A 25,413-nucleotide genomic window follows, 5' to 3' on the forward strand; every position below is an offset into this window, starting at 1 on the left:
ACAGCGTATACCTCCACTATACTACTTTGATGCGCATCGGTGGGGATTAAGAAGTGAGTATAGGCAATGAACACTGAGTGGGTATAGAGCATATACCTGCATAATAGTCCCCACTACTCCACTGGTTTCATCTCCATCTCTCATTCATATGGAAACATTGGAGCCTGTTGAAACAGCTCTACTCAGACAGTGTCCAACAACACATCATACATACGTTGACAAATGCCACCACATTGCCCTGGCATCTGTCATGGCTGTCTACATGGAGGCCTTGCCAACACTATCAACACTTTCCCAGTCTCAGGGTCTCCTCCCTCCCTGTCCAGGCATGGCAACAGCTCTTGGTTCTTGGCCAAAGGTGGAGGAAGAGACATGGGAATGGATATATCAGGCCTACCACTCTAAAATATTAAATGTGTTCTCCTGTGTGAGTTGATGTATTTTTGTTTCAGGGGTATGACGCCAGCTGACGCAGAAATCAACTTCCTAGAAAATGCTAAGAAGCTATCCATGTATGGGGTGGATCTCCATCATGCCAAGGTATGCTGTTATATCAGCCTGATCACTAGATATTGACTTTGATTTCGGACTTTTGAAAAGGCCCTGAGAACGTTGATATAGGCCTGGGCGCAAATTTACTGGGCGCAAATTCATGATGCTCAGAGCCAGAGCGAGCTTTTTAGAACACTGCTCCGCCGCAGTTCACAATGTTCTAGCAAGCCGTGAGAACACTTGATGATACTTTGAGTTGTTTCTGTTTTAACCCTGTAACCACGTGGATTTAAGGCTGTAACCACATGGAATTAAGGCTGTAACCACATGGAATTAAGGCTGTAACCACATAGAATTCATGTGTAAAACATTGATGTTAATCCAGTTTCAAACTATGAGATTTTATTGGTTACATATGACATTTTGTGCATCTATGTGACTGTGCAGGATGATTTATTTGACCCTATACACCAACATATTACTTTATTTCCTCTCCTTCCCTCTCTTCTTCCTCTCTTTTCATCATCCTCTACTCTACCATGCTGGTTCTTGGCTGCTCCAGGATTCAGAAGGGATTGACATCATGCTGGGTGTATGTGCCAACGGCCTCCTGATATACCGCGACCGCCTGAGGATCAACCGCTTCGCCTGGCCAAAGATTCTCAAGATATCCTACAAGAGGAGTAACTTCTATATCAAGATCCGGCCCGGAGAGGTAAGCTGAACCAAATGAGAGAATGGCTGCACTGTAGTTGAGGTTTTACCACCTTACAAAATGATGCGTTGAGAAATGTATGCACTCCATTTCTGTTATAACTGGAAATACGACCAGCTAAAGACAGTGTGGAAGCTGATGTGTGACCAGAGAACTAACCACGTGGAATTAAATCAACTTCCTGGAAAATGTTATTTGGACCATTGCTCTGGAACAAGCTGGACTTATCTACATGACAGCTAGCTAGCATTTCCGCCTTCAAAAGAGCAGTAAACATAGTTGTAATGTGTGCTTGGATTTGTATGTATGCTACCGCGTGTGATGTGTATGCTGTGATTTTAGATGTGCTTGTGAATGTATGCCAATGGGTATGCTGTATATGTTTTATTGACTCTATGGAAGCCAGGACTCCCTGGAAAACAGTGGCAAGTATTACTGAGTGGACTATCCTGGCTAAATAAATGCAAATGAAAAATAGTTTTCCCCCCACAATTTTGCTGCTCCACGGGCTTAGAATCTGAACTGCGGTGGAGCAGTGTTCTATAGCCTGCCTCTCTCTCCAAGTCCCTGTTCAGTTCTTGCAGCGCTGCAGCCTCAACCTCTGCAGCCTACTGAGCTGAGCCCCAGCCCAGTGTGACAGGCTGTCTGGCCAGGCCTTCTGAAGTCACAGAGCCCCATAGTGAGCCAGTGGAAGAGAGGGATAAAGGGAGCTTTTAACACGGCCAGTGCAGCTGCAGCAGCACCCAGAATATAGGGATGAAAAGTATAAATATATAGAGCCATGAAATGCCACCCTCATGTTTGTCCCTGCTGTCTGAAAACTGCAGTTTCTTAGTCCTTTGCTCAGCTCAGTGCAGGAATCTGTCTGGTGGTCACAGGGCTGTAATTTCAGGGAGAGCAGATTACTGTAATTGTACAATAAAGTGTACCAAAGGGGTTATTCAACTGTCCCAATAAGATAACAATTTTTGGTTCCAAGTAGAACCATGTTGGGTTCCATGTAATGTAGAACCCTCTTTAGAAAGGTTTCTTCATTGAACCAAAAGGGTTATTCAAAGGGTTCTCCTATGGGGACAGCCAACAAACCTTTAAAGGTTCTAGATAGCACCTTTTTTTTCTAAGAGTGTCGTGTGCATTCTTGGCAGTGTTAACCGTCCGGGGATTAACAGCAGTGAATAGTTTCACACGGTGTCTTTTTGCTTAGAGCTCATTGCATCTCATGAGTGACAAGCGGGCCGATTCAGCAAATGTAGTTGAACAGCATATAACTTAAAATTGTGACAGTTTGGAATATGAAATAAAGTGATGATGCATGTCAAGGTTGTTTTTAAGAATGTATCATGTCATTAAAAACTGCTGTCACTCCCTCATACTCTAATCTATGTAACCACAGTAAACAACTGCCAATCCCTCCCTCCTTCCCTCCGTTTCTGTCTCCCTCTCTGAAACCAGTACGAGCAGTTTGAGAGCACTATTGGCTTCAAGCTTCCAAACCATCGGGCGGCTAAGAGACTGTGGAAGGTCTGCATCGAGCACCACACCTTCTTCAGGTATCTTTTCCCTTCAAGGGGTAGGACTCTATTATGTTACACCTAGCAAGCCATTTCTCCTCAAGTCCTCTTCATCTTAGGCAGCCAAATATAGCTACCATCTCACCACTCACATCCCTCCTGTCCACATCCCTCAGTAGCTTCTTCCCAGCAGCCTACAGCACCTGCTGTATCCTGCTACAGGGGAAGCTCAGGAGTGATTAGAGCACAGCTTTGATCAGGGCTCCGTCTCCCTATAGGCACCATCGACAGCAGCATTTTATTCCACAGCAGCCAGCACTACACTGAGGATCAGTGTGCTTCCCTCTCTGTTTCCTCCTCATGTTACTTTGTATCTCTGGTGCTTCTCTACCCCTGTTACCTCAGGCTTTGAGGAATTCACTGTAAGGGGAATAGGGAACCACATACAGTAGTATAGAGCAATGTTTTCAACACTGCAACAGTGCAAAGATCAGAGTCCAATGTTCTCAGCATTTTACAAAGTTATTTATTACATCCAGTAACTAATCTCATACTAACATCTGGTCTTTCTCTCAATCGTATTGCTGTAAAGCAAGGATGGTGAATTTATCTTTCCCCAGTATTTTAAGTTAACCCTTGTTGTTTTTATACTGTTGCAACCAAAATGCCAGGTAATCTTCAGGTTAAAGTCCCCAGAATTAGGGCTGATGAATTCCTCTCTGTCTGTGGCCAATACACCTACAGGTTAGTGTCTCCAGAGCCTCCTCCTAAGGGCTTCTTGGTGATGGGCTCTAAGTTTCGATACAGTGGGCGAACCCAGGCCCAGACACGGCAGGCCAGCGCTCTCATAGACCGGCCCGCGCCACACTTTGAGCGCTCCACCAGCAAGAGGTACCTGCTGTCCCGCAGTCTGGACGGAGGTAGGTACCATAGTGGTGTTCCTCAAGGGCTACTCACACAACAAACAATTGTTAAAAGTGAAAATATTGAATGATACATTAGTGGCTATGGGATATTTTTTCATACCTAAAGACAGTGTTTTAAGATGTACTGTAGATGTGGCCATATACTTACCTTATGTATATCTAATGCTGGACTGTTCTCTCGTAATAAAACAGTCCCACTGTGCCTTGGTCTAACTAGCAGAGTTCTCCCGGCCAGTGTCGGCCATGTGTGAAAACCACGATGGTCTGTCCCAGCACAGTGGCAGTGAACACCCCCACCTCCACAGCCCCTCTGGGGACGAACAGGAGACAGAACTGGAACCACCCAGTTTGGAGCAGGACCAAGAGGAGGATCAGGATGAGGAACAGGATCTAGTGGAATACCACGACCAAGTGGAGGATGAGGATGGTGTCCCCACCCCCAGCAAGAAGAAGGAGATCAAGGTACTGTTAGGGTTATCACGTTACTGTTGGGGTTAGGGTTATCAAGTTACTGTTACTGTTAGGGTAAGTGTTAGGGCAGCATTTCCCAAACTCGGTCCTCGGGACATAAGGGGAGCAAGTTTTGGTTTTTGCCCCGAACACTACACAGCTGATCTAAATGATTGAAGCGTGATGATTAGTTGATTATTTTAAATCAGCTGTGTGTAGTGCTAGGGGTCCTGAGGACTGAGTTTGGGAAATCCTGGGTTAGGGCAAAGTACTGTTAGGCAGATGGGAGGAAGGCTTGAGAGGGTAGCTATATGACTTAAGATACTATGGTGGTCATATCTGCTTCAGAGGATAAATGGCCCAACCTAGCCTGGTTGATTGATCAGTATGTGCTTTAGCCAACTCCAAAAACATTCCCTAGGCTACATGACATAGGAGTTGGATAAAACACAAACAGATTTGTGGACCCAGGCTCAGCCTACTTGTTTCTCAGAATCAAAAACATTCACATTTGATGGTAAGCGCCACTCTAGGATGGAAATAGGCTATAAGTAAGGATACAATGCAGTATAAGTAGGATGATACATATGGAAGCTTAGAGAGACACACAGCTTGTGTGGATATGATGTTTGTGTCAGGGTGGAGGTGTCCGTCAGTGCAGATTGTCAGATGGCAGTGACTGCAGGGGTGCTGCTGGTGCTAGAGTGTACCGCTGGATCTTCGGGTACCACTGTGACATTCCCTGCTGAGGTTTAAAGCTAAAGATTTAAAGCAAAATTAACTTTGCTCCCTCTATGCCACTCAGAGGCTAACCAGTATAGCTCACTATCATCACTAACTGCTGTATCGAACCTTCACTTATCTCTCATGCCAAGCCAACCTAACTTCTCCTGCTGCTGTTCTTTCTTGCTCTCTCTCCCTGTCATTCACTAATATGCTCTCTCTCTCTTTAACCCTCGCTGGCAAAAGGAGGATGCTGGGTCCCCACTTGACAATATACAGGAGGTATTTGGTGTCTGGTGGCCTGTCTGTCTCTCTGTCAGTCTGTCTGTCTGTCAGTCTGTGAGATGGCCCTATGCTTACCAGTCTTTTTGTGTTCAGTAATCCCACATATTAATGATAAACTAGCAGTATGCCTAATTGACATACAGTGAGTAATCTTCTGCACCATCATATCTTTGTTTGCACCCAAAGTATTACATTGAAGCTGCAAAGCATTAATTTGATGCTGTTCATTGGAGAGCCAATATTTTAAGGGCTGTCAAATTAACACGTTAATAACGGGTTAAGGCATGACATGCTTATCGGTGGTAAATATTTTTGATGCCATTAATCGTGTCTCCATTTCACCGCACGGAACATTTTAAGCGCAGAACACAACACGGAACACAGCTACAGTCTTAGCTTGCACCTTTACATGGCTGAAGACCGTGGGCCTCTAGGCAAAATGATGCCAAATATCACTGGAGCTATGTTTTTCTTTCTGCCTGAAATTGGTGCGCGTGTCGCAGCCCATTTTAAATTACTTGCGAGACAATTTATATTTTATTTATATATTTTATTTATTGTTTAACTATCTAGTCATGTTAACTAGCTAGCTAGGAACCTGATAACTTGACCACTGACTAGGCTATTCACAAAATGTAGATGGCACAGGAAGAACTGAAAAGGAATATGCCACTAAAAGAGATGCTTCAAAGGTAGGCTGCATTTGCAAGAGTGGGTATGTATGACTGTGTGTGTGTGTGTGTGTGTGTGTGTGTGTGTGTGTGTGTGTGTGTGTGTGTGTGTGTGTGTGTGTGTGTGTGTGTGTGTGTGTGTGTGTGTGTGTGTGTGTGTGTGTGTGAAAGAGGATGTGTGTGAGAATGGGAGTATGTGAAAGAGGGAGTGAGGGAGTGTGTGTAGGCCTATATCAAGTGAAATTTTATTAGTCACATGAGCCGAATACAACAGGTGTAAACCTTAGAGTGAAATACTTACTTACGAGCCCCCAACTGAAAATATACGGATAAGAATAAGAGATAAAAGTAACACGTAATTGAAGAGGAGCAGTAAAAAATAACAATATACAGTGGGGCAAAAAAGTATGTAGTCAGCCACCAATTGTGCAAGTTCTCCCACTTAAAAAGATGAGAGAGGCCTGTAATTTTCATCATAGGTACACTTCAACAATGACAGACAAAATGAGAAGGAAAAAAATCCAGAAAATCACATTGTAGGATTTTTTATGAATTTATTAGCAAATTATGGTGGAAAATAAGTATTTGGTCAATAACAAAAGTTTATCTCAAAACTTTGTTATATACCCTTTGTTGGCAATGACAGAGGTCAAACGTTTTCTCTAAGTCTTCACAAGGTTTCCACACACTGTTGCTGGTATTTTGGCCCATTCCTCCATGCAGATCTCCTCTAGAGCAGTGATGTTTTGGGGCTGTTGCTGGGCAACACGGACTTTCAACTCCCTCCAAAGATTTTCTATGGGGTTGAGATCTGGAGACAGGCTAGGCCACTACAGGACCTTGAAATGCTTCTTACGAAGCCACTCCTTCATTGCCCGGGATCATTGTCATGCTGAAAGACCCAGCCACGTTTCATCTTCAATGCCCTTGCTGATGGAAGGAGGTTTTCACTCAAAATCTCACGATACATGGCCCCATTCATTCTTTCCTTTACACGGATCAGTTGTCCTGGTCCCTTTGCAGACAAACAGCCCCAAAACATGATATTTCCACCCCCATGCTTCACAGTAGGTATGGTGTTCTTTGGATGCAACTCAGCATTCTTTGTCCTCCAAACACGACGAGTTGAATTTGAACCAAAAAGTTATATTTTGGTTTCATCTGACCATATGACATTCTCCCAATCTTCTTCTGGATCATCCAAATGCTCTCTAGCAAACTTCAGACGGGCCTGGACATGTACTGGCTTAAGCAGGGGGACACGTCTGGCACTGCAGGATTTGAGTCCCTGGCGGCGTAGTGTGTTACTGATGGTAGGCTTTGTTACTTTGGTCCCAGCTCTCTGCAGGTCATTCACTAGGTCCCCCTGTGTGGATCTGGGATATTTGCTCACTGTTCTTGTGATCATTTTGACCCCACGGGGTGAGATCTTGCGTGGAGCCCCAGATCCTTTGCCTGGTATAAAGTTTGCTGGATGGCCGGAAGCTTGCTCCAGTGATGTACTCGGCCGTTCGCACCACCCTCTGTAGTGCCTTGCGGTCAGAGACCGAGTAGTTGCCATACCAGGCAGTGATGCAACCAGTCAGGATGGTGCAGATGTCGAACCTTTTGAGGATGTGAGGACCCATGCCAAATCTTTTCAGTCTCCTGAGGGGCAATAGGTTTTGTGGTGCCTGCTTCATGACTGTCATGGTGTGTTTGGACCATGTTAGTTTGTTGGTGACGTGGACACCAAGGAACTTGAAGCTCTCAACCTGCTTCACTGCAGCCCTATCGATGAGAATGGGGGCGTGCTCAGTCCTCTTTTTCCTGTAGTCCACAATCATCTCCTTTGTCTTGGTCACATTGAGGGAAAGGTTGTTGTCCTGGCACCACATGGCCAGGTCTCTGACCTTCTCCCTATATGCTGTCTCGTTGTTGTCGGTGATCAGGCCTACCACTGTTGTGTCATCAAATTTAATGATGGTGTTGGAGTCGTGCCTGACTGTGCAGTCATGAGCGAACAGGGAGTACAAGAGGGGGCTGAGCACGCACCCCTGAGGGGCCCCTGTGTTGAGGATAAGTGTGGCAGATGTGTTGTTACAACCCGTACCACCTTGGGGCGGCCCTTCAGGAAGTCCAGGATCCAGTTGCAGAGGGAGGTGTTTAGTCCCAGGGTCCTTAGCTTATTGATGAGCTTTGAGGGCACTATGGTGTTGAACGCTGAGCTGTAGTCAATGAATAGCAATAGGGATTTCTTATAAGCTTCCAGGTTAGAGTCCCGCTCCTTGAAAGCAGCAGCTCTGGCCTTTAGCTCAGTGTGGATGCTGCCCGTAATCCATGGTTTCTGTTTGGGGTATGTACGTACGGTCACTGTGGGGACAACGTCGTCGATGCACTTATTGATAAAGCCAATGACAGATGTGGTGTACTCCTCAATGCATTGGAGGAATCCCGGAACATATTCCAGTCTCTGCTAGCAAAACAGTCCTGTAGCTTAGCATCTGCTTCATCTGACCATTTTTTTATCGATCTAGTCACTGGTGCATCCTGCTTAAATTTTTGCTCGTAAGTGGGAATCAGGAGGATAGAATTATGGTCAGATTTGCCAAATGGAGGGCGAGGGAGAGCTTTGTATGCATCTCTGTGTGTGGAGTATTGGTGGTCCAGAGTTATTTTCCCTATGGTTGCACATTTAACATGTTGATACAAATGAGGGAAAAGTGATTTAAGTTTCCCTGCATTCAAGTCCCCGGCTACTGTCTCTGGGTGAGCGTTTTCTTGTTTGCTTATGGCAGAATACAGCTCATTCAATGATATCTTAGTGCCAGCCTCTGACTGTGGTGATGTGTAAACAATTACAAAGAATATAGATGAAAACTCTCTCGGTAGGTAATGTGGTCTGCAGCTTATCATGAGAAACTCTACCTCAGGCGAGCAATAGCTCGAGACTTCCTTAGATATCGTGCACCAGCTGTTGTTTACAAAAATACATAGACCACTGCCCCTTGTCTTACCAGATGCCACTGTTCTATCCTGCTGGTACATCTTATAACCAGCCAGCTGTATGTTGATAATGTTGTCATTCAGCCACGACTCCATGAAGCGTAAGATGTTACAGTTTTTAATGTCCCGTTGTTAGTTTAATCTTCCCAAAAACAAGTTATTTTTATTGTCCAAGCATGTTTGAGAGCAGAATTGAGGGGAGTGGGGGTTTATTCGATCGCCTCCTACTCCTCAGAAGGCAGTCCGCCCTCCGGCCTCTCTTTCTCCGCCTCCTCTTCACGCAGATCACTGGGGTCGGTGCCTGTTCCCGAGGGAGCCGTATATCCTCTGCCTCGGGCTCGTCAGAGTCGTGAAAGAAGAAAAAGGATTCTGCTAGTCCGTGGTGAGTAATCGCAGTCCTGATGTCTTTTCGGTCATAAGAGACGGTAGAAGCAACAATATGTATAAAAATAGAAAAAAATCAAATCAAATCAAATGTATTTATAGAGCCCTTCGTACATCAGCTGATATCTCAAAGTGCTGTACAGAAACCCAGCCTAAAACCCCAAACAGCAAGCAATGCAGGTGTAGAAGCACGGTGGCTAGGAAAAACTCCCTAGAAAGGCCCAAACCAAGGAAGAAACCTAGAGAGGAACCAGGCTATGAGGGGTGGCCAGTCCTCTTCTGGCTGTGCCAGGTGGAGATTATAACAGAACATGGCCAAGATGTTCAAATGTTCATAAATGACCAGCATGGTCAAATAATAATAATCACAGTAGTTGTTGAGGGTGCAGCAAGTCAGCACCTCAGGAGTAAATGTCAGTTGGCATTTCATAGCCGATCATTAAGAGTATCTCTACCACTCCTGCTGTCTCTAGAGAGTTGAAAACAGCATGTCTGGGACAGGTAGCACATCCGGTGAACAGGTCAGGATTCCATAGCCGCAGGCAGAACAGTTGAAACTGGAGCAGCAGCACGGCCAGGTGGACTGGGGACAGCAAGGAGTCATCATTGCAAACTGACCCTAGCCCCCCTGAAACACGAGGGGTCAGGAGACACTGTGGCCCCATCCGATGATAACCCCGGACAGGGCCAAACAGGAAGGATATAACCCCACCCACTTTGCCAAAGCACAGCCCCCACACCACTAGAGGGATATCTTCAACCACCAACTTACCATCCTGAGACAAGGCAGAGTGTAGCCCACAAAGATCTCAGCCACGGCACAACCCAAGGGGGGCGCCAAACAGGAAGGATATAACCCCACCCACTTTGCCAAAGCACAGCCCCCACACCACTAGAGGGATATCTTCAACCACCAACTTACCATCCTGAGACAAGGCAGAGTATAGCCCACAAAGATCTCCACCATGGCACAACCCAAGGGGGGGCGCCAACCCAGACAGGAAGATCCCATCAGTGACTCAACCCACTCAAGTGACGCACCCCTCCTAGGAACGGCATGAAATAGCAATAGGGTTAGAGGCAGAGAATCCGAGTGGAAAGAGGGGAACCGGCCAGGCAGAGACAGCAAGGGCGGTTCATTGCTCCAGAGCCTTTCCGTTCACCTACACACTCCTGGGCCAGAAAAAAAAGTTACAAACAACGCAGATAAACAAACAAAAAAACACAATTGGTTGGGGGCAAGTAAAACCTTCTGCTCCGGTGCCATTTTACACGTGCATATATGTTTAAAGATATCTGAACAGTACAGATGGTTACAGTGTTTTCATAACATTGTTGGACAAGTGTAAAAGCTCTTTGTTCTTTGCATTCATAGAGCCAGTTATTTTTTTCTCCTATAGTCACACTCATTTATAATGCCTGAAGCTTTATTAACAAATAAAATGTTAATTGTCACTTGCGCCTAATAGAACAGGTGCGGACTTTACCGTGACATGCTTACTTACGAGCCCTTTCCCAACAATGCAGAATTAAAAAGTAAGAACAATTTGCAAAACACAATAAAATAACAATAGCATATACAATGAGGACCGGTACTAGGGTTTCAGTGGCGGGAACCCGGTTACCGAGAATTAACGCCCCAAATCAACCCGGTTACCGAGAATTAACGCCCCAAATCACTCCTTTTTCTCGGGATAAATAACTGTGAGAAACCGGTAAATTATAATAAATCATGTATATGAAGAGCATGGCGTGAAATGGAACTGTTAATTATATGTGATGTCTATATCTGGCTTCTTTAAGGCTTGCATGATGAATCATCTATTCTCAGCGTGGGGACAGACAGGCCATCTCAGTATGGGGCACAGTTCACAATGCATGTCGACATGTCATCTCATCATAACTTCTTTTCTTGTGACAGGTAGGCCTAAATTTGGCAACATAGCCTATACTATACTACTAATATAAAGACTGAATGCGCGTCTAAATTACCCATCTTAATCTGGATTTCGGAGGTCATCTGATTATTTTAGTGAAAATATATATATTTTTTATTGCAGCAGTGGAGTTTTAAAACAGCCTATCACTCGAGTATCTTGCTTTAAATCGTTTCTTTAACTCTCGCAGTTCAGTTGTTCTCACTCTCCATCAACTCCATTCAAATTGCATCCAAAATAGATAATCATGTTCTGGATTGATATATAGCCCTATATATAGATGTCCTAGACTTCCTCTTTCAGGTAATACATTCAAGGCAGTATTAGCTTTATATTTAGCTAACTAATAATTTGTTATGCATAATAAGCTTCTATTTTATAGCCACTGTCTCTTGCGCAATACGCACACACCTGTGCTCCGCTGGCTTCTCTCCTTAAAAACGATCCTTAGCACTTGGACTAGAATAGCTTGCTGAACATATATATATTTTTGCATTTATTATACCAATAGACTATTTGAAGTGCATTAAATACGGCAGCCAATAGAACTCATGGGTAGTTTGAAGTGCGAACACGCGACGGCAGAGAGAATAGAGTAGATGTCACGGGTCAAAATTTTGATTGATGACCCTATGTGAACTCTATGTGAACCCTATGTAGTGATGACGTGTGCATGTCTTCTGGTCAGGCAAGCCTGGTTAGGTGGGGGCTATGGGGTGAGTAAGGGTCCATTTGACAGGCCGTTAATGATTGATGACCCAAGCCTGATAGACAAGCCTGGTTAGGTGGGGGCTATGGGGTGAGTAAGGGTCCCTTTGACAGGCCGTTAATGATTGATGACCCAAGCCTGATTTATGACCCTATGTAATGATTTATGACCCTATGTCATGTAGAAGGGTGCATGCCCTGGGTTGAGTAAGTGACCATGTGTCAGGTCAACCTGTTACTGTTTCTCACGGTTTGGGTTGGTTAAGGCCCCTTATAAAGCCGCTGAACAATACCTGTTTAAGACTGTACATGATAACCCCCCTGAATATTAAACAAAAATGACACCTATGCCAATTTTAGGGATGTTATGCTCGGCTTGTCATGAACCCAGTGACCAAAGCCTTGAAGAAGTTCTGTGTGAAGCTCCAGAATGTTTTAAAGGATTTTTGGGTACGAGTGAGGGCCACATGTCTTACATATTCCACCCGGAGGATTCTACGGTAAAGATATTCACAGACCGTGGACCCAAACCCCTTTATCCTGCAAAACCTGGGAGTTTTCCCCCGGCTCTGGGGATGAGAGAATGGCTAAACATCAGGCTGGCTCTTTGTAAAATTGAACAGGTCCTAAGTGTTACAAATGTGCCAGGATATGCGTTGGAAGAACAGGTCTGCGGCCGCAGTGATCTCAAGGCTCTAAGAATTGCTTCAATGGACTATAGCCCTGACAACAAAGTGACAATTTTAGCCTGTGACCTTTATGATAAGGCTAATGCTACAAAGTCTGTCAATTCTCCGGTAGCTTCCAGAGCCCGCAAACATGTAAACTTTTTTATTCCTGTGTTTAGTTTTAAATGGGTGGATTATCCAATTTTCATAACACTTATGAATAAGCTGGACATTCTCTTCCAAAATGGGGAACAGTTAAAGCGCTGGGCGAGGCTTTCCTTGAGACAGAGTCAAGACCAAAAGGCCCGACGGCGGATCTACCCCTGGAGTGAAAACTTACCATGTGTTGATGGACATAGCAAGAGAGCCTTGCCTTTTGAGGGTGAACTCGACACGGACAATGGCGGTTGGTTGCATAAGCTCCCAGGATCTGTAAGAAAGGCATCGTAAAATACCTTAAGAATGTAACGATATAAAATGTATGTACTAAATATTTTGAATGAAATAAATGGTTTTAAAATCAGAATCTCACCACGTTATGAACTCTCGCGTTTGTTCACTCTTAGCGCAGTCTGTCCCTGAGAAAAATCTTGCGGAAAAAGCCATGTGCGCGCGCATGTGCGTGAGGGAGTTTTCTGTAGTGGCTGTGTGTGTGTGTGTGTGTGTGTGTGTTTCAAAAACAGAAAAAGGGGGGCGGGTTGTTTGTTAAAAAAATACCCATGCATGCCTGGTGGGTCGTTTGAAACCAAGGTTTACACTAGCCTGCAAAACAGATGCCTACCCCCCAACAATAATATTGTGTCTTACGACTCCTAATCTTAAAGGCCTTTCATAAAACTATTTTTTTTAGGTGGGCTAAAAAGTCATTCATCCCAGCGATGTCGAGAACAACACACCCCCATGCATCTAGGTGCTAGCACCCCGGAGATTTTAGAAGCTCCAAAAGGATCCTAATGTTTAGACACACCCAATACCATGTGTTTGAAATGTGTCAAATATACCATGGGCGGGGGTATAGCCCAAAAAAAACGACAAACCCCAAATGCTATGTAAAAAAATCATTCAGGGGTTTTTCTCTAGGTCGTAGGGTACAAAAGCGCTAGAAACCATGGGCAATGTTAGCAGCGTTTTAGTTCCGATGCAAACAGCACCTCCAGAAACTCCAAGAATCGTTATCGGACTGAAGCGTTAAAAAAGATAATCGGGGAAAACAGTCTAATGGATCTATCGCAAGGTGAGTTCTTGAAATAAATCTTTATTAGATTTGATTGTTGTGGGGAATTGTTTGAAAAGCGTGGGATGTTATAGAAATATTAAACAATCATTAGGATCAGTATGCTTACCGTATAACAAGGCAATATTAGCTAAAGTGATTATAGCTTTAATATTGTCGAATGTTTTATAGATTCTGAAGCATTCACGCAGATACTCCGAGGTATAACTGAGCTCGAATCATCCCATGGGGCTCCGAAACAAAGTGCCTACAAACAAACGCCTGCCCTGAATTGTCAACGTAAGTAAGCTCCAAGAATTCCATACATAAAAATATTTATACCTTAAAAACAAAAAGTGTGGGCATCTTATATTAAAAGTTATTTTATATGTTTACAGAGGACCTAAAGCCTAGAAGGTTAAACGATGCCCTATGGAGCCTGAACGGTTTCTGCGAAGCATATGACTACGAGACAATTCTGCCCTACTCCCAGGATGTATTTACACAAAAGCAGCGAACAGAGACTTTAAACGGCAGGTCAACTCCCCTTGGCCAGGACAACGTTGTCCCCCATATTTCTAAACACCAAAGGATAATTAGTGCTCAGATCCACAGTTCCGCTTCACCCGAACAATTCTACTTGGCCGATATTCACGAGACGTCGTTCCAAGGACTAGGTATGAATCAATTATATATTATTATTTATATATATTATTATTTTAATATTTATATATTTTTTTTATGCCGGAATATGTTAAAACAAGGCCTAATGCTGTTTTTTTGTTTTTTTCAGGCTCCCCATCTACCGGACCTGCAGATGTTGTAATACAGGTTGAACAAAGACAAAAGCCCCTGGTTTCAGAGCTTCTTCAGAACAGCCCTCGTCAAAAAAGCCGAGGTATTTAATTAATGTATTGTTAATATATAGGCTTATATCTGAAATGTATTTGGCATTTTTAACATATTTTAGGGTTAATAACCTATTTGTGTATGTATTATTTTTATTTCAGACTCCTCACCGGCTTATGAACACAACGCACAAACATCGGAGGATGCCCAGACAAGCATCCCCGAGGAGGCTCCAAAGACACCAGCGAAACCTGATGATGTCAAAGATTTAAATGACATTTCTGAGGTAGACGATTTGATGTTCTGTGAAGCTGCCAACCTTCTTGAATCGGCCAATTCTGTGGGGGAAACAGCAGATTCTGAAATAGACCAAGAACGTTTTTTCAAAGCGTTTACCCTGGGTTTAAAATCACGAAAGGCTCTACTCCAGAGGCGCATGTGTATTCTACTCGAGCATCAATACAATCAGGATGTGTCATTCTGGCGTAGCGAGCTACCCCGTATGTTAAAAAACATTAGGGCTAAAACAAGCAAATACCGCCGTTAAAAAACACACATGTAAACACACACACACACACACACACATCCTTAATTAGACAGATGGCGCCCCCTATAGACCAAAGTGAGACAATTGAAACACTCTTAGCCAGGATCCCTACAGAGCTCCAAGATATAGTTAACCATATGAATGATTCGGGGGTAATTGACATAATGACAATAGATGAAAATCTATTATCCCAGATTCCCTCCGAACTCATAGACATTATTACACGTATGAATGAGTCAGGGCCTTCCGAGGAAAACATGTTAACACAGATTCCCGAAACCATCATATCTCTAATTACCCAGCTTAACGCGAGCCCTAGGTTTAATTCGGCCCCACAGACACCTCTAAGACAGCCTTTAACAACATTGTCCGAAGAGTCTGAAAGTCAATATGATGTTTTTGAACAGTTGGACAAATGTCTAGCAAATCTGGAGGGGGGCGGTCTTGAGATCAGTGTACAGAACGAGAGCGCTAGGTTTAATTCGGCACCCCAGACACCTATAAATCAGCCTTTAACACCAATGTCCGAAGAGTCTGAAACCCAATACGATGTTTTTGAACAGTTGGACAATTGCCTAGTAAATCTGGAGGGGGGAGGTCTTGATCGAAGTGTACATGTTTTGCGTCGAAATAAATTCAACAATATTGAGGTTCGCCAGTTTTTCAATTTCGCATGGGGGGGTCAGATTCGGGAATATGCTGTGTTTTACGTAATGCTTATGGACACTTTGAATGAACTGTTAGCGAGGATTAGAGATTATAGCGAACCTAGGGATCTCTTACAGTTGGAAATTTGTGGAGACAGTCTACAGAGCAAGGTATCGCTTATTTTACAGAATGGTGAAGCAGAGCTTGAACAATTTGTTAAACTGCTAGAACGCCTTGTACAGTCAAATTTAAACGTGCTAGCAGATAGGACCCTCGAACTTGTAGTACAATTAGTACGCCAACCACAAGGGGGCGGGGGTCAGAGACGAAAGCTCGAGAGTTTAATGCAGTCCGAAATCATAAGCAATAAAAGGGCCTATCTCATAAACGTTCACAATCCAGGTAATAAGCTATGTTTTGCCATAGGTTTGGCCCACTTACTCAGCCCAGGATGTACGGATCAATCCGCGTTACATAAAGCTCGAGAGCTACAAACTGCGGTGGGTCTCGGTATACAGGATGCTGTGGCTTTCTCAGACATAGTCAAATTTGAAAACTTTCTGAACATCAAGATTGTGGTTTTGTACCACAGTAGGGCTAATGACGCTCTCCTCAAGTTCCAAAATATACCCGAACCACATCCTAAGACTATGTACTTTTATGTGCAAAATGAGCATTACTATGCCGTAACTAACATCACAGCCTTTTTAGGCGCGCCATATGTCTGTCCAGCCTGTCATACCGGCTACACACGCATGGGGGGGCACTCGTGCCGTTACAACTGTTCAGTATGTCTGGATAAACATTGCCCTATGCAGCCGCTAAACTTGACCCCCTGTGCGGATTGTCACCGCACATGTCGTTCGGCCTACTGTTACGAAAAACACAAAACTGAAACATGGCATCCCAAGGCATGTAAATCTGTAAGCAGTTGTGACATTAACAAGAAATGTCCAAAATGTCATTGCAATTACAACCTTAAAATAGATAGCCCTAAACCTCATGTTTGTGGAATTATACACTGCCCAATCTGTAAAGGTCCTTTGAAAAGCAGAGACGCGGAAGCGGTTCAAGAAGTAACACATGAGTGTTACATTCAGCCCTTGGCTGAAGATGAACATACAGAGAAATATGTGTTTTATGATTTTGAGACAACTCAGCAATCAGGGGTTCATTTGCCTATTTTTGTGTCAACCATGACTTTCAAGGGTGAAAAATGGTCGGCCGAGGGACCCGATTGTGCCCGACTCTTTCTAAAACATTTTAGAAAAGCCCAGTACAGAAACTTCACGTTTATAGCTCACAATGCTAGGGCCTATGACTCCTATCTGCTTCTGAACCCTTTGATACAGCAAGGCGTGGCACCCAGTGTCATAGCTCAAGGGAGTAAAATATTATGCTTTGTTGACCCCGCCTTCAAACAGAGATACATTGACAGCTTAAGCTTCTTACCCATGAGATTGGCTCAAATGCCAGAGGCCTTGGGTTTTGAAAACTCTGTCAAAGGCTATTTCCCTCATTTCTTCACATCTGAGGAGAATCTACATTATATAGGATCTTATCCAGCCCCCGAAATGTACGGGTGTGATCAAATGTCTCCCAAAGAGCGTGAGAGATTCATGACATGGTACGAGACCGTAAGACATGGCACTTTTGATTTCCATAAAGAGATGGAATCATACTGTGACAATGACGTTGTTATACTTCGTGAAGGATGCCTCAGATTCAGAGAAGAGGTAATCAAAGATGCGGGCATTGACCCCTGGAGCTGTACAACTATTGCATCAGCGTGCATGAAAACCTATCGTACACACTATCTAACTCCTGAATCTATAGCTATCCCATCGCCAGACAACTACCGACGCCAATTCAAGGCCTACTCTAGTGGTTCCATTCAATGGTTGGAGTACTTGGCCCAGGATAAAGATATTTTTATCCAACATGCTTTGAATCGGGGGGAGAAGGCTTTTGGGCCTTACCATGTAGATGGATACACACAGATTGACGGGGTTGAGACAGTGTATGAGTACAACGGTTGTTTCTTCCACGGTTGTAAATTATGCTTTGTCCCCCACACCTTGTGTGTCCTAACCCAAAAGACTTTTGGGGAAATGTACCAAGAGTTTCAAGACAAACTGAATTCTTTAAAGGCTACTTACGGGTTAAAAGTTGTGGTTTTGTGGGAGCACGAATGGACAGCCCTCAAAAAGGTAGATCCTAGTGTTAAGGCCTTCCTTACCCATTATGACCCTCCAGAGCCCCTGGAACCGCGACAGGCCTTGTTTGGAGGCCGGACCAATGCTTTGACATTGCGTTATGTAGCTCAACCCGACGAGACAATAGGCTATGTAGATTTTACATCCCTATATCCTCATGTAATGAGTTCCTCATTCTATCCTATAGGGCATCCTGAAATTATTCACAGCGACTTTGACGAACCCCAAAATTATTTTGGTTTAATCAAAGCGACTGTCTACCCTCCTAGGGGGCTGTTTATACCTGTGTTGCCTTACAAGGGTCCTAAAGGAAAACTTTTCTTTCCCCTTTGTCGCACATGCTGTGAAAACCACAACCAGGAAAACCCCTGTGATCACACAGATCAAGAAAGAGCCCTGACCGGTGTATGGGTCACTGTAGAATTCTCTAAGGCTTTAGAGAAGGGGTATCGTGTGGCCAAAATCTTTGAAGTGTGGAACTTTTCCAGGAAATCAGACACACTTTTTAAAGAGTACATCAAAACCTTCTTGAGATGCAAGCAGATGGCTTCAGGCTATCCTGCATCGGTCACAGATCAAGAAAGTAAAGACCAGTACATTCAAGACTACCATGACAGAGAAGGCATACTTCTTGACCCTGACAGAATAGAGGTCAACAAAACCAAAAGAAATGTGTCGAAATTGTACTTGAACTCCCTTTGGGGGAAATTAGCGCAGAGATGCAATATGCTAACAACTTCGATCATTAAAGACCCCGAAGAATTTTTGGAATTTGTTTTTTCGGACCAATACGAAATTTCACATTTTTCCTTCTTGAGTCAAGACATTGCCTTGGTGCAATGGAGGCGCCACCAAAAGTGGGTTCTACCCCCGGGTAATGTAAATGTGTTTCTTGCAGCATTTACCACAGCCTATGGCCGCCTTGAACTGTACACCCTCATGGAACAGCTTCAGAGGCGGGTTCTTTACCACGACACAGACTCTGTGGTCTATGTAAGCAAACCGGGGGATTGGACCCCCCCACTTAGCAACTATCTTGGGGGTTTAACGAGTGAACTCGAAGAGGGTGACCATATTACAGAATGGTCCTCATGTGGTCCAAAAAGCTATGCTTTTAGGACTAAAGCCAATCACGTGGTGTTGAAAGCCAAAGGCGTGACTCAAAACTATGAAAATGCACCGCGTGTAAACTTGGAATCAATCACGCGCTTGGTCGAGGGGTTCGTAAAGGACAAGAATAGTGACTTGGAGATTTTGAGCTCCTACAACAAAATAGTGAGGGATAAAAAGGGGTTCCATCTAAGAAACGCACCACTCACTAAAAGATTCAGGGTAGTCTATGACAAGAGACAGCTATTGCCTGACGGTACCACATTGCCCTTTGGCTACTGACTTATGCTACAAGCCCCAGTGTGTCTTAAAGCTTAAGATATTATGACTGCTGTCGAGGGTTTTGACCCCCGGCTACAATTGCCTTTTTCAGCATTAATTGCCGGCCCTTCAAACAGTGGCAAAACTTTTTTTGTAAAAAGTATTTTAGAGAATTCTGAACATGTGTTATCTCAAAAGCCTGACAATATTGTATGGTGTTATTCATGTTACCAACCTCTGTATGATGAATTATTGAAGACAATAAAAATCAAGTTTGTTGAAGGAATACCCGATTCGCTGTCTGATGATGAACTTCTCCCCCCACATGTAAATAATCTGCTGGTTTTGGACGATATGCTATTTGCTGGTAGCGAACACCCTGAAATTGCACGAGCTTTTACCCAATATACTCATCATAGAAACCTGTCCGTGCTTTACTTGGTCCAGAATGTGTTTCACCAAGGTAAAAATAGTCGGACCATTAGCTTGAATGCCAACTACATGGTATTGTTTAAAAATCCTAGAGACAAACTGCAAATTAGCACTCTAGCTCAGCAGATGTACCCTGGACGGAAATCATACTTTATGGAGAGCTATGAGGACGCTACCAAAGAGCCATTTTCTTATTTAATCGTGGATTTAAAAGCAAATACTCCAGAACACCTTAGGCTACGTACAGGGCTGTTTCCGGGGGAGAGGCCTGCTGCATACCTTCCTAAAAAGTAAACGCTATGTCTCTGCGTTTAAAAAGAAACCTCCCCCTCTTGAGAAGGCTAGTAGGTTCTACAGCTAAAGAACGGAAGGCCATCTTGGGTCGCTGTTCTTCAGATCTCATATTAGCCCTATGTGAGATTGCTTTGAATCTTCTCAAAGGACGCATTCCACTCACCCTGAACCAATTGAAAAAATTAAGGAGACAAAAGACAGCGATCAAACTCTTTGCCAATAAAAGGGCCAGTCTTCAAAAGAAAAGACATAGTATACAACAGTCTGGGGGTTTTCTTCTACCTTTACTCAGTATAGCCGTGCCCTTCATCACCAGCCTTATTGCGGCCAGACGTGGTGGTTGAACACGCGGGTGTGATGGCCACTAAAATGTACTTGGTGCCTCAACAAGAGTTGGATAGACTTAAAAAACAAATGCAGGGTCCTGAAGATATCAGACAAACAGCGGAAAATGATTTGGATACGGCCATGAAGGATGTTTTGAACCGAAAAGGATTGAACCCCTATGATAAGATTCAAAAATACACAAACCTAATGCAAAGGTATTTGACTCGGGTAAAGCAAGGGGAGAGAGAGACTAACCATTTAACCCTTTCCCTACCGGACCCTTTAACAGATGTCGAACCTAACGATAGCCATGCCCCTGTAAGGCCTGTACCGTCGATCTTACCTAGTGGCGATAATATGTCGGGTGAAGCTCAAATGCCATTTGAAGATAAAGTTATGCATGACCTACTGACACATGTGCCTTTACGTAACAGGAAGAATGTTAAATACATTATGAACAAGATAAAAGACTCAAAGGGGATAGCTGCTTGGAACGACTCTGGAGAGTTTATCCTTCAGGGCTCTGTGGTTAGGGGGTCCCATATGCAGGACTTGCTTAAAAGTACCACGGCTGCCCACAAGGTTGCTGATGACCGAAGGCCTCCCGGCTGGCGTCAGTTTCTTAAGGCCCTGGCAATCCTCAACATCCCCCTCTCCGGTGTACCCAACCATAAGCTTCGTCAACAGATTCAAGCTTTAAAACAAAAGCCTTCAACGAGATACAGCACCCCTAAAGATGCCCCAACGACACCGGCCCCATATGAAAGCGATGATGCTAACTCATTTACTCCCATGAACGTCTCAGGACCTTTTCCTAAACCCGATCTCTCGGCGTGGTTAGACTTTTGAAAATGACTTTTGAATGACTATGATTAAATTCAATAAATTTTTTATTTGAAAAATAAGCAAGTTAACATTTGTGGCATTCTTGAAACATATGACGTGAGCATACGCCTTGATTACGCGTTCTTAAAGGACACACATTTGAACACTTTTGATATTTTCTAACAAAACAAGATACAAGGTTATCATTACTTCTTAAATCATCCTTATAAAGAGACATAACATCTTCAAAAGAAACTCCCCGGGCTCTTTGGCACAGGTAAAATACACAGTGGTGACCGCATGTAGTGGAAAGGTTATCTTGCACTTGTTTGATGTTGTAGTAGATCTTTGTACCGTTTAGGGTCAAAAAATCTTTAATAGATTTAGGGAAATGTGAAAAACCGGGGGGAAAGCCATAGGAATCAAAAAAAGTTGAGATTTTTCGTCCACCTTCCTGTTCTAATGTCATAGCTAGCCAATGTTCACCAGGCATGTGTTTAGGATGGGTATTGACAATAAACATTGCAGGCCTCTCAGACCATATCTCCATAGGTAATTCATCACAAGCCAACACTCCACAAAATTGTTTTCCAATCAAGCGGCTCATGAGCCCGTCCAACTCTTGGGTATTCATGTCTTTGTTCAAAGGTCCTTAATAATAATCCACTAAGACCTGTCTTCGGGCATTCACTTCCAAGATTGAATCAGAGCATGCGTAAACAATCATGCTAACTGTACAGGCTAAAGGTGTACGGAAACGCATTTCCAGCCTGAGGTTACCTTGGGACACCACAGACAGATTTCCTGAGGTGTCATCATCAGGTGATAAATTGAAAGCATACAATGTGTAACCCTCTGCAAAATCATTTCTGTCAATAGGTAAAGAGAGATCTTTTAGATGTCGCCCTGTAGCCAGGAATAGATTGTAAAATTCTCGCACAGATATGTTGTTATTAAATTGTGGTTGGAAAGCCTTCGCCGGAACCTGACGTCCGTCCTGACAGAGCGCTACATACTCTGCATTGAAGTGCTGAAAATTAAAGGGGTTTTTATCTAAACTTCCCGTATTAGAGGCGTGATCAACCAGACCTATAACCACATATCTAGGTAAAGGGCCTAGAAATAGGTTTTCTTGACTGCAGATTCTACTGCCCACAGGTATGCTAAAGGTTTTCATGGTAATTCTTTGGAGAGGGTAAAGGGCATTTCCTTTCATCAAAGCATGTGAGTGACCCAGGCGCACGGCCGGAGATACAGATACTTTTTTAATAAAAAGGGTTGCCCCCAACACTTTCAAACTAAAATCCCCGTCTTGGGGAGACATCAGGCAAAAATCATCCTTGGCCCTGGTTAATTTTAATCTTAAATCAACCGAATTTAAGAGTAACCGTTCTTGAAAGAAAATGTCAGAGTGTATAGGGCCTAGCAAATGAAACTCTCGAGATTCGGCGCAGTAGCGAGCTCGTGCCGCTAGTCCTTTGTTTGCACCGGTGGAAGGGTCTGTCGATTCCATAGAGGCTCCTGCAGTATCCTTGCTAAACAGCCCGGCGCTAAATTGGGTTTTGAGAGTGTCTTCGGAGTAGTTTAGTAAACACTCCATGATGGCTCTATAAGGGTATGTAGCGCTGCTTTGACTGATTAGGCGTTCACCCAAAGTCACATCAACTTGGGAGAAAATGGTGGCCAAGGGGTAATTAATGAGACTCACTTTGGCATCGTCTGCAATATTAGACCCATCTCTTTTGGTCACTTTTAGACGTAAATGCACCAAGGTGTTGTTGAGGTCCAGATAGTTGTCACCATGGCCTGGTATGAAAAATTCGATAGGCCCGTTATCGGTAATAGCAGAGAGAGGGGCTATCTCCACATAACTGGATCTATCTATTGAATGCTGCGTTAACGGTGCCGTGAAAAGATCAAGTTCTGTCTTTATAGCTTCAGAGGACATTCGATGTAAAAGAGCCATGTCACTTATTCTTTTAGAAAATACTTCCTAGTATTCTTTTAGCCTGTTTTGGTACAGACCTCCTCACTTTACCCCGTCTTTGACTTACTGAGGTTCTTTTAACAGTTAACCGCCGCTTTTTAGGTGCAGGTCTACGCCTTAAACCAGGAGGTCTCTTTTTTGGCCTTCGAGACAATATCATAAGCCCCGAGCCTTCTTGATGCTCCACCTCTGGTGACGCCCTTCGGGTCATAGCATTGGCTACAACCTCACTTACTATATTTTTAGCCGCTGATTTTAAATGTGGTTTGGCTATGCTGAAGCCTCTCTTCATAAACGGTAAAACCATCCTGAAGAGGTTACGGAATATACCTCCTATCCCCGAACCATACATTGTCGGCGCTCCATGATATCCTGGTAGTCCATTACCCACTTGATCCACATAGTATGAAACATAACGGTTAGGGTCGAGCTGATGGTGCTCCATAACCCTTTATTTGTATTATGTTTATAAATATAATACAGCTATTATATATGTAGAGAGGTTTTGGTGGGTCTAAAGTGGAGTTTTACAATCGTTTACCATAAGTAAATTCAATGTTTTCGTTCTGATCCGTTTTAAGCTCAACCAGAATGTTTTCAATATAGTTCTTGCTGACATGTACGTAGTGCGGCTTGTCATAATTGACAGTGACGATGTCCCCATCCTTGCCGTCTATATGAACTGTTCGCAGGAGGGGCACACAGCTGTCTCCGACCCTTTGATAGGTTATGATGTCGGTATAGACAAATATGTTGTAAAAGCCTGCATGTATATCCGCAGGGAATGGGAATAATTATCGTTCACATACGTCCATTTATTGGGACCCATCCCCAACATGTAGGATAAATTACCGCTGGTCTTTATACCTCCGTTAGCAGGCCCTGAGATTTGTATCCTTTTATGGATTGGATTGTAGAATAGGAATATTTCCATCTTGTTCAGGGTTAGGTGTCATTCAACTCTGAGACGATCCTGTCGACGGTTCTATAGAAACCTTTTTAAGCTTAATAAGTTTCGCAGGTTCCGAGAACCTTTTGCAATAAAAATCACGGTCCTTAGCTTTGATATTATACCAACTATGGGGGTATGTAATCTCGCTGAGACCTACTTCCCAAGCCTCTGATAACTCTATAGGCTTTGGAAAATTGGTTGTATACTTCGAACTCTGATTATTACGATATATCTGTGCCGACGCATTACTGGGGAGAGTCAGGTAGAAGCCGCTGTGTTCCATGATGCCCAACTATGTACACGCGAATGATGCGCTAGTTATCATGACTAGGGGTTTAAATTAACCCCCGTTGCCTCCACGCACGATCCTGCTCCAATACCCAACTGTTAACTTTTTTGGGCCATTTTTTCCAGCGGACCAGCTAAGTTTGCTTTATTCACTTTTAGCACATTCTGCCAATCCGGATGTCTTAGCCGTGTCTGAATCCTGGCTTAGGGTAACCACCAAAACCCTGAAATTTCCATCCTTAACTAGAACATTTTCCGATAAGATAGAACTGCCAAAGGAGGTGATGTTGCAATCAACTGCAGAGAGAACTCTGCAGGCTATCTTACTATCCAGTTTGTACCAAAACAATTTGAGCTTCTACTTCAAAAAATGTACCTTTCCAGAAACAAGTCTCTCACCATTGCCACTTGCTATAGACCACCCCTCTGCCCCCAGCTGTGACCTGGACACCTATGTGAATTGATTGCCCCCCATCTATCTTCTGAGCTTGTGCTGCTATTACCTAAACTAGGACATGCTTAACATCCCGGCCATCCTACAATCTAAGCTTGATGCCCTCAATCTCACACAAAATCTATAACCTACCAGGTACAACCCCAAATCCGTAAACACGGCACCCTCATAGATATCGTCCTAACTAACTCGCCCTCCAAATACACCTCTGCTGTTTTCAACCAAGATCTCAGCGATCACTGCTTCATTGCCTGCATCCATAATGGGTCTGCGATCAAACCAAACACCCTCATGACTGTCAAATGCTCCCTAAAACACTTCAGAGAATAAGCCTTTCTAATCAACCTGGCCGGGTATCCTGGAATGACCTCATCCCGTCAGTAGAGGATGCTGGTTATTCTTTAAAAGTGTCCCTAGAAGTGGCCCGATGCAATTTTAAATAAATGTAGACAAAATTACCCGATTTAGTCATTTTAAATATTACTATTATACATTTTAAACATACAAATTATACCTATCCACAAAATGTTTTTATTTATTTATTAATTTTATTTT

General features: G+C 43.7%; 1 protein-coding gene across 12 annotated transcripts in view; it reads left to right on the top strand.

Annotated features, from left to right (window-relative positions):
* The window catches only part of LOC109877466 (band 4.1-like protein 1), a 180,809-nt gene that overhangs the window by 115,701 nt on the left and 39,695 nt on the right, over nt 1–25,413 (top strand). For 9 of the 12 annotated variants that reach the window (XM_031790662.1, XM_031790881.1, XM_031790998.1 and 6 more), the window contains exons 8-13: nt 453–540; nt 1,055–1,207; nt 2,660–2,757; nt 3,463–3,638; nt 3,862–4,106; nt 5,064–5,099. In XM_031790662.1, coding sequence (XP_031646522.1) covers nt 453–540; nt 1,055–1,207; nt 2,660–2,757; nt 3,463–3,638; nt 3,862–4,106; nt 5,064–5,099 — 796 coding nt within the window. The remainder of the gene's footprint in view (nt 1–452; nt 541–1,054; nt 1,208–2,659; nt 2,758–3,462; nt 3,639–3,861; nt 4,107–5,063; nt 5,100–25,413) is intronic. The other 3 variants (XM_031790623.1, XM_031790811.1, XM_031790839.1) reach the window with 2 other exon arrangements.

Source organism: Oncorhynchus kisutch, linkage group LG1 (genome assembly GCF_002021735.2).
Source record: "Oncorhynchus kisutch isolate 150728-3 linkage group LG1, Okis_V2, whole genome shotgun sequence".
NCBI lineage: Eukaryota > Metazoa > Chordata > Actinopteri > Salmoniformes > Salmonidae > Oncorhynchus > Oncorhynchus kisutch.